Here is a 10,214-nt window from a genome sequence, read left to right on the forward strand (position 1 = left end):
TTAACGAACGGTTTTCGCTCGATAGTTACAGACAACAAACGCTCGTTCGTTAGTCTGTTCGTCAGTTTTCTTTTTCTCAGATTTTTCCGCGATTATTTTCGATCGCGATTTCTGATCCGATTTTCGTTTCAGTTTATATTTTCGCTCGTTTATCAGAATCAGGCGATTCAAGCGCCTAGATCTTCGTCTCGAAACCCTCTTTCTGTTTAATCAACTTGAACAAGATTTTGGTACTGTAAAATTTGACTTTAGTTCAGATTAGTAAACGGATCTTGTTTCTTTCGCAGTTTGAGTTTCGTTGCTCCGTTTGATTTGATTCTTTTCGCAAACCGGAGTTCTTAAGTTGAACTTTCTGGTCAATTCTTCTTATTTGAGTTTGCCCGTGCATCTTTGCTTGATTGCTTATGTATGCTATTGTTTGTTTGCGATAGAATTCCCAGAGTGCGAAGCGTGCTACTACGAGTCCCTAGGTTTTGCGGATCGTCAGCAAGGCAAGTAACACATTGATCGTACTCCTTCCATACCCAGTTTTTATGCATTAGTTTCAATCCTCAAACATTGCATGATTAGGATGTCATTAACATGTGGGTTGGGAATTAGTTGATGAGGTAGAACCTATTGCCCTGTTATATCAAACCCTTGGGAGTTACTTCTACGTATTGCTTATATTGCTATGCTATGCTCATAGACGTGGTTTGGGTGAGTGAAATCCATGACAGATGTGTGATTGTTAATTAATGGTTCAACTTAAGGTGGCAACTTAAATACACATCTGGGTGGATTGAGGCACCTGGAGAATCCAGTGTTGCCTGTATTTTTGGAAATCCCGGGGTTCCGTGTGATTTTCCTATGCACCGCCACCCAGGCTCAAAGGGAACTGAGATATTTTCATGCTAGAAACTTTCGTGTGCAGCCACAAGCTATTATGGGCTCTAGCATTGTTGAGTAGGTTACATGAAGCTCTTGAAGAGATGGATCAGCAGGTAAAGGGTTGTAGGTTTGGTATGGTCTGCCCGGAGTAGAGAGTTAATGTTTCTGAAAGACTGTGTCTCGGTCATCCGTTTCTCAAACACCATGTAGTGCGAGAAATCCAACGGAGGCGATCGAGTCTTGTGGGGAAAAGTGCGCAAACCTCTGCAGAGTGTACAATCTAATCATGGTTAGTCGTGTCCCCGGTTATGGATAATCTTGAGCATCTAGTACTTGGAGTATCCTAAGTATCTCATCACTCTAAGTTAATATTGTTGGGCTGATAACTACTTTAATTGGGATTGAGTTGGAGGAACCTTCTCAATGATGTTTCAACTACCATGATAGTTAAATTAAAATCTATTCCTTTGTTGTAGGGAAAAAAATTGGCTTTTCGCAAAAACTATAACCATAGAGCTTTCCACCAGCCAAATCTGCATGTAGTGATGGCATTATTCTGTTTTTGCTCTACTGTGTTATATTGCCAACATATTCCCTGTGCTGACCCGTTTTCGGGCTGCAACGTATTATGTTGCAGACTTTTCAGACGAGGAGTAAGGTTCGTTAGGTCATTGCCGTGCAGCTCAGCTATGCCGTTGGAGTTGATGGACTCACTTTATCTTCCAAGCCTTCCGCTGTTATCGTATTAGATGGCCTTAAGCCATATTTATTGTAATAAGTTCTTTTTTGAGACATTCGATGTAATAAGTGTGTGATTGCTACTCTGTTATAAATCATTCGAGTACTGTGTGTGTCAGCATTACCGATCCAAGGATGACACTGAAGCACAGAGACTTGACCGTTTGAGGTCGGGTCGCTACAATGCTTGTGAGTAGAGGCCGCGGCGGAGAGGCGGCGTCGGTGAGGCTGCGTAGTCCGGCGGCGAGTACGTGCACGGCGGGTACTGCACGCCGGCGAACGCGGGCGAGGGCGTGCGCTGGGCGGGCCGCCCATGGGGGAAGGTGATGTTGGGGTTGAAGCCGCCATGGGCGTCCCCGTCGGCATAGCCCGGCGACGGCGTGCTCCATGGGTGCGGCGACGACGAGAACCCGGCCGGAGAGCCGACGCTTTGCTGGCTTCAGGCCGCGTACGGATGCCCATGTGGATTCATCATCGCCGCGCGCGCCGCCTCCGCTTGTTTGGCCGCCGCAACGTGCGCCGCTTTCTCCCTGGCCTTCTTGGGCCTGTTGCGCCTGTCGGCGGTGACGGCCTCCCGGCGCTCCACATCCGCCTTCCACTCGGCGTTGGTCATGCCGGGAGGCTTGGACAGCGGAGCCCTAGGCTTCCTTTGCTTCGGCGGGGCGGCGGCGGCGGGATCCGTCGCGGCGCACGGCATCACATACTTCTTCGGCGGCATGGCGGGCGGAACAGCGGGGTTTGGCGGGAGGAATGGAGAAGAGAGGGGGGAACGGGAGAAAACGGCGGGAAAAAAGTCTTCCAGTCGCCGACAAAGCGGCCCCACGCCACTTTTCGCTTCCGCCGGCGTGCCCAGGCGACACCTGGTCGTTTGGGTTCGGGGCGGGATCGCCGGCTCTGGATTTCGCCCAAACTGGCGCTAAACGAGATCATGGGGCGCGACTGGGCCGATTTTCGGCCACCGGTGCTAGAAAATCGCCTGGGGGAGGGGAGGGGGCTGTTGGGGGTGCGGCTGGAGATGCTCTAAAGAGCAAAGGAGACGAGAGGGGGGAAGATTGTGACGGAGGATATGGAGCAAACGAACCCTAAAACGCGCCCCACCCCATAGATATAGCCGCGGAGGGGCAGTATGCAGGCCTCTTGTAAAAAAAAATTACAGGCCAGGCTAGATATCGCGTTTCTGCTCAGGCCCAAAAAAATGCAAAAAAAAAGGCTAAAACTGCCAGATTTATGCAGGCCGGCGAGGTTTGCGGCATCTGCTAGAGTTGCTCTAAGTTCTTTCGTCAACTAACAAGGCATTGGTTAACGCAAGTTCATACATCGAGGTTCAGATGCCAGAGGACACGCTGACACAATATCATCTGACGTGGCCAAAACAATCAAAGACAAGCAATGCACTGTCTGTCCAAAAAACAGAACCCAGGGCTAAAAATGATCTAACATTATTTTGATGCAAATCACCACCAATTCATTCAATAGAGAAGCAGCAGACGAGGAAACATGGTCGAATCAAACGGAATTCAGATGGCTCTGGTTTATTTTCTCCCCAGCTAATCACAAGGAACAAACCCCCTCTGTTCCGACACAATCGTCCAGCCATCCAGCAGAAACAAAAAAAGGAGAAATCGTTAAGAGATCGTCACCTTAATTACAATCTTCTCTCCCACGGGAGCACCGCCATGCAATGATCAGCGAAATCTTGCCACCGTGTGGTGCAACTCATAAGCCTTCTGCCCATTTAGATCTTCCAGGTCACGACAGCGTCGTTAATCGACATTTGGGGGCAGGGACCGCGAATTCGCACGATAAAACAGTGCATTTCAATCCCACTCCTAGCAGTTCATCAGACGTCCCAGTGAACACTCGTCATTGCACCCTTTTCTGTTGAAAGGCAACAACAGTTTGGGGGAAGCCATGGCTTCGTCCCTAACCACGCCAGCTGTTTTGCTTCTTGGCCTCAAAGGTGGCTCCGTCGTTGAGCATGTCCTGTGCATCGGTTTCCATTCCAAGCTTTGAGAGAGCTAGGGCTTGGAGGTAGAATGCAGTAGGCCATTCGGGCATGCAGACCTGGGCCTGCATTGCGTCGCGTAGAGCAAGCTCCGACTGACCGTTCATCAGGTACGAAAAACTCCGCCTGGCGAAAACTGTAGCTGAAGGTACTGACATCATTCCAACTAGCTGCAACATGGCAAATTAGATTCATGTTACAGGACACACAAAATGAAGATCACAAACCCAATGAAAGCTTTGGTAACATTGTACATCAGTTAGAAAGTAGAATTCCTTAGTGACTGCTTTACTGGCAGCACTTCAGGTAACAGATTAAGGGCCAAACTGCTTGTTGAAAATATATTATTTAATTAGCTATTTGGCACAAACAATCATGAAGCAGCAGCATATGGACATTGCAAAATTCATGAACTTGGATATCCTAGTTAAAAATAAGAACAGATAATTTAAGTGATGTTACCTTTGAATAGTAGTCAATTGCAGTCTTGAAATCCTTATCTCGAAATGCAATATCACCAAACTTCTTTGTGTTCAGCATCTCTTGCACTTGCTGAGTCCATTCTTGAAAGGACAACTTCAGTTTTTACAGCAGCATAAACATGCACCAAATAAAACTAGCTTATCTTAACAGAGCAAATGAATGAGATTTCATAATTTCTAAATACTTGAGCAAATGGGAATAAGAAAAGGAGATAGGCAAAAAAAAGCATATGACATATTCTGTGCACAAGAAAAATAGCCAAAAAGGAGTTTAATAAGCAAATGTGTACAACAGCATCCTAAGTTTAAGCCTGACAAAATACTCGGTTATCCAGTGTAAATGATTGCCTTCTTAACTACAGACGAGAAAGAATTATAAGTTATTGATGAAAGTCAGCTTCTCTCCATACAGAAGAGAAGATGTCTTAGATGCTTGATCCCCACTGTATTTTCACCAAAGCATTTTTTTTCAATTTAATCATGCAATGCCAACATAACTAATCATATTTAATTGTAAACTAGCATAGGAAAGGTGCAGGAAACCATATGCCAAAACAAATCAAGTATAAGACCTTCAAGAACAAGTTAGCAGTTAATTTGAGAGAGGACTAGAAAAATGCCAAGTCGACACAAATCGTGACAAAGGAAAGTTCACCACATAAATGATGACCTAACAGCAGGTGCCTCATAAATGAGGAATGATACATGAATTGTATGTTACCTCATTTTCTGCACCTTCATCGTCTTTGTAACCTGTTTTGAGCAATATATCATGTACTGCTGTAAGGTCCATTCCGGCGCATGCCTTTCCAAGTGGAGAAAGAATAGTAGGTAAGACCGACGCGGTTTTTGTGATGCCCATCAACACATGCGACGCCACCTAAATTATGATTGATAAAATAAGTTAATTGTGTTACTGTAGGCAACGCAGAACATTAATAATCCAAAAGATGGTTGAAGCTGCTTACCTCCTTTTGCTTCTGAAGAGGCCCAACAGAAGACAATAAATACTTTATATTGGGTCTGTCCCTAGCTTCAAACTGCAAGCACTTTGATGCAAGATCGACTAATTTTGAAGCATCTTCATTAGCATATTGCCCTTCTAAGGAGGAATCCATCAATAGCAGTATGTTCTTTCCCCTTATCAAATCAAGTGCCTGTAATTCGAAACAAATGACGTGAGAAATTCACTGGCATGGCAACAGTGATGGATGACAATACAACACCCTAGCATAATGCTGATATGTTCTTTGGGCTGCACTTGGCTTCAAGTATAAGGGTATGTTTGGATGGTGAACAAAACCAACCATACCATCTTTTAGTCTTAGCCAAAATTTTGGCTCTTGTTTGGATGGTTACCAATATTTTGGCATATCTGTGCTCTCTAATCAACTCTTGTTCACTTTTCTAGCAAACATTGGCCAAAAAAAAAACATGGACAACCAAAACCTTAAGCAAAATATTGGCTAGCCAAATTTTGGTAGGGTTGGCTTCGGCTCAAACCAAACACACCCTAAGACATTCCAGATGAGATGGTTATGTGCCCTGCTTATTATCAATCAAGAAATCTAGTCCTTAGAAGATTCAAGCTAATGGTTCAAAACTCATTTGAGCTTCCAGCACGATAATTAAATAACAGTATGGTACTATCCATGATGCAAGAAACTGATAACAAGAAAAGTGAAGATTGAAATGAAGCATACATGACTTGGAGGAATGTGTTTCCCACTCAAAAGATCCAACAGAACTGTTCCGTAGCTATATATCACACTCTCAGCGATGACTCTGCCTGCCATTAAAGAGTCAAGCAGAAATTATTCAGTGCAGTCCAAAGAGCACGTGCTGAGCAGTTCAGGAATAAAAAGAGAAAATGCGATCAGTTTATCGCAACGACCCACAAGGTACCTATCATCTGATACTGAGGGAACACGGAAGTGTTTTTAAAAGATAAATTCATTACAGGTTCACAGATTACCTCTGTGGACACAATAAGAGCACTAATCTTATATCTAATGAGCTTAAAATAAGTCCACATCTTCACTTGTAATGGATAACACCAATGGTATTAGCTAATTATGAACTTGGAGGGATCATGTGGTCATGCGTACCCGTTCGTAGGAACTCTGGCGGGGTGTAAGCCAGGTTAGTGCTATAACTTTTTCCGTCGCGGCTGTTCTTCATTAGCCCAAAACTTGACAAGCGAGGATCACCTTCCTGATGGCAAACATATGTTGTTCATGACAATGAGAATTTGCTCAGTAGCTACAGAGGTCAATCAAATTTCATAAAAAGTTTCATGAGAAAAATTCCATGTTCATGTAAGGAGTAACAGCAGCTATGATGCAAAAGTCAGCTGTAAAGAAGTAGCCAAACTAGATTTCCATCGGTAAGGTGATCCTTGCTTGTCAAGTACCTATCGAACCAGACAGGCAAAGCCATGCGTACCTCATCAAAAAGTACTCTGTAGGCATTCAAGTCATGATAGATTTTCCTGTTCTCTGCATTGCAATGATCGAGAGCTTGTGCAATGTAGTGTGCGACCCTCAACCGCATTTCCCATGGCAACGGCTGCTTATCCCCTGCGAAGAGGCAGACCACACTCCAGTCAAACAACAAAACAAATATAGCACCACATGGTATGTGTGGTAAGCATCTTCATATTTGAAATTAAGTCATGATTATGATGATTTAGGTAAAATCCAAAAAGAAATATAGGAAGAGAGAAAATGCAGACACGCCCAGATGGTCCTGGCAAATTAACCACATCTGTTTATGCACGAGACAGCAAGAGACAAATGTGGTAATGGCAGAGGTGCATTAAGCTCTTCAATCAATGCAGAGGGGAATCATGTTTTGATCCAACCTCCACGGATCAAGTAGTAGTAGTACGTCAGAGCCCGTAGCAACAACAACTATAACTAGCTGGATATTATGGATATGAATAGACAGTAGCACGTACAGTGGAAGAGGTGCTTGGACAATGTGTCGTTGGGCATGTACTCCGCGACGAGCAGCCTCTCGTCACCCTCGGCGCAGCAGCCAATGAGGTTGACGAGGCGCTTGTGCCGCACCTTCCCCACGCCGGCCGCTTCCGCCTGCAGCAATCAAACCGTAAGATCCGGAACGGGATCCTCGAGCGGAGACGCACAAACAGACAAGGCATTTGCATTGGGGTGCAGGGGCGAGGGGGCGCGTACGAGGAACTGCTGCGGGTCGGGCCACGAGAGGCGGGAGAAGCGCTTGACGGCGATGAGGCGGCCGCCGTCGAGGCGGCCCCGGTAGACGACGTTGGGCGCCTTCTCGCCGCTCTCGGAGACGATGAGGTCGGCGCTGAAGCCCTTGGTGGCGGCCCGCAGCTCGGCGAGCCCGAACTCCCTGAAGACCGGCACCGCCCGCTTCGCCCCGTCCTTGTCGTCGCCGTCCGCGCCCGCCCCGTCCGCTCCGTTCGCCGCCTCTTCCGAGGAGCAAGAGAGCAGGCCAGATTAGATTCGTTCCGGACACACGCATTCGCTGGGGGGTTAGGGTTTAGGAGGCGGCGGCAATGGCGGCGGGCCCGCCTGCCTGCTTGATTGCTTACCGGGATCTGCGGAGTCGTCGGGCGGGAGGGCGGCGTCGGCGTCGGGCGGGAGCGGCTTCCCCGCCGGCTTGGACTGGAAGCACCCCATCGGAGATCTGCTAGCCTGCCAGCGAATGGAACGCGAGCGGTGGAACGAAGGTGGGGGAGGGAGGGAGGGAGAGCGTGTGTGAATGTGGACTGGTGGAAGGAGGAAGCAGGAGAGGCGAGTGTGGCAGAGTGAGGTCACTGGGGTGGGAGGCAGCGCTCCGAGAGAAGCGCGGCGGCAGCAGAGCGGGGCAGGGATCCGCTGGGTGCGCACCAAACACCGCGCAGCAGCCGTACGCTGCTAGTACTGTGTATAATTTTTTTATAAATGGAAAAAGGATGCAGAAAACATCATTAGATTCAATAGAGTATTTTGCAAAGACGAAAGAAGTATCTGCTCTTCTGTCTATTGTGTATTCATTCGATCAGATCAGAATCAAATCGATGGTTTATGATGAACGAGGGACCGACCGACCAAGCAATGCTGTGCGCAGAAGATGAATAAGGCCAGTAGAATCTGCCTCTGATTCTTTTCTTTCGAGAATACCAGCTGCCTCTACTTCCATTAAAAAAATTGGCAGGCTAACATTTTGGCTAGATTTGCATTATCCGCATTATCCAGCTAAACTTGACCACAGTGCATAGGCATGATTTTTTTTTCAATCATCCACACCTAAATAAATCCAAAAAATGGCTGGATACACCAGAATTTGCACAATATTGTTCATATGTGGCATATCTTTCTTTTTTTTTAAGTTAGGAGGAGAGCTGCTAAGATTCCATTAAGAAAAAGTACGTTGATGGCAAGAACTGCTTGCTCGGTCTATTAAAGGCGAACCGGACAAACACCTGAACAGAGCAACTACACCTAGTTAAACTAAGTCGCTAGCACCATAAGACATGCAAAAATGCCGGAAAAAACTGAACATGACGGAGCAGAGCACATCGCAGCCCATTGCGGTGTCATCGTACATCATCCGTCGCACTTGCGACCCGATGACTTGGAATTCGCTGCAACAACACAGGAGCACCCGCATCGGCATGTCCGCCACAGGCGTGTTCTTCAACCTCATCAACGTTGGAGAGAAGACATATCTAAAGAGAGGCGGACAGTGCCGCTTCGATCCCGAGAGGAGGATGAACAAGGCTTGCCTGACGCTCCACGCATGTCAAGTGTGATTCTGCTACCCTCCACGGCCAACCACGGACGGCCGCGCTGTCAAAGGCTCCACAGTCGAAGCCCGACCATCCAGACCACTGCCAACAAGGTGCGCCCACCAACAACCTCTCTCAAAACAATGCTTCCAGCGAAATAAGGTCGCCAAGGCCACCCCATTGTTGATCCTACAAGGCGGATATATATTTCCACCCGAAGAAGGATCCCAAAGGTAGGAGGGTGAGCGATCTCCTCGGTGATGCCTTCAAGAAGGAAAGCGGCATCCTAACTTCCCCGTCGCTCGTTGATACGTCTTCAACGTATCTATAATTTTTGATTGTGTCATGCTATTATATTATCAATCTTGGATCCTTTATATGCATTTTATGCTATTTTATATCACTTTTTTGGACTAATCTATTAACCCAGTGTCTAGTGCCAGTTGTTGTTTTCTGCTTATTTTTGGCTTTTCAGAAAATCAATACCAAACAAAGTCCAAACACGATGAAGCTTTACGGTGATTTTTTTGGACCAGAAGGGACCCTAGAAGGTTCGAGAGGAGACCAAAAGAGCTGCAGGAGAGCCACGAGCTCACAGGGCGCGCCCCTAAGCTCGTGGGCCCCACGCAACTTCGTTTGACCTAATTCCACCTCTATAAATTCACGTATATTCCCAAACCAACAGAGAGCCACCCGAAACACTTTTTCCGCCGCCGCAAGCTTCTGTTCATCCGCGGTCCCATCTGGAGGCTTTTCACGGTACTCTGCCGGAGGGGGAATCAATCACGAAGGGCTTCTACATCATCCTTGCTACCTTCCGATGATGCGTGAGTAGTTCACTACAGACCTACGGGTCCATAGCTAGTAGTTAGATGGCTTCTTCTCTCTCTGTGTGTGATCTTCAATGCAATGTTCTCCTCGATCTTCTTGGAGTTCTATCTGATGTAATCTTATTTTGTGGTGTGTTTGTTGGGATCCAATGAATTGTGGGTTTATGATCAGATTATTCATTGAATGAAATTGAGCCTTTTATGAAATTTATTATGCATAATTGTTATAGCTTTGTATTTCTCTCCGATTTATCCTTTTGGTCTGGCCAACTAGATTGATTTATCTTCACTGGGAGAGGTGCTTTATAATGGGTTCAATCTTGTGGTGTCCTCACCCAATGACAGGGGTAGCGAGGCACGTATAGTGTTGTTACCATTAAGGCTAAAACGACGGGGTTTATTCATATTGATTGGGTTTACTTTGTCTACATCATGTCATCTTGCTTAAGGCGTTACTCCGTTTGTCATGAACTTGATACCATAGATGCATGTTGGATAGTGGTCGATTGGTGGAGTAATAGTAATAGACGCAG

The 10,214-nt window shown here is 46.5% G+C and overlaps 1 protein-coding gene across 1 annotated transcript; it reads right to left on the minus strand.

Moving 5' to 3' along the window:
• Positions 1-3,027: 3,027 nt before the first annotated feature.
• Positions 3,028-7,970, minus strand: LOC109746326 (serine/threonine-protein kinase BSK2). The gene is made up of 10 exons (XM_020305448.4): positions 7,673-7,970; positions 7,293-7,549; positions 7,055-7,190; positions 6,541-6,674; positions 6,204-6,309; positions 5,799-5,884; positions 5,064-5,252; positions 4,817-4,975; positions 4,076-4,189; positions 3,028-3,783 (listed from the first exon to the last, which is right to left on the minus strand). The coding sequence occupies exons 1-10, from the start codon at positions 7,758-7,760 to the stop codon at positions 3,532-3,534; spliced, it is 1,521 nt and encodes a 506-aa protein (XP_020161037.1). The 5' UTR covers positions 7,761-7,970; the 3' UTR covers positions 3,028-3,531.
• Positions 7,971-10,214: the final 2,244 nt, after the last annotated feature.

This window comes from Aegilops tauschii, chromosome 1 (genome assembly GCF_002575655.3).
Source record: "Aegilops tauschii subsp. strangulata cultivar AL8/78 chromosome 1, Aet v6.0, whole genome shotgun sequence".
Lineage (NCBI taxonomy): Eukaryota > Viridiplantae > Streptophyta > Magnoliopsida > Poales > Poaceae > Aegilops > Aegilops tauschii.

Excerpts from the sequence above, each read along its gene's own strand:
- LOC109746326 (XM_020305448.4), bottom strand. The coding sequence starts at position 7,760 with ATGGGGTGCTTCCAGTCCAAGCCGGCGGGGAAGCCGCTCCCGCCCGAC. Across the intron at positions 7,550-7,672 it reads CGACGACTCCGCAGATCCCG|AGGCGGCGAACGGAGCGGAC; the intron begins GTAAGCAATCAA and ends GCTCCTCGGAAG. Across the intron at positions 5,885-6,203 it reads GCCAGAGTTCCTACGAACGG|GCAGAGTCATCGCTGAGAGT; the intron begins GTACGCATGACC and ends CTTTAATGGCAG.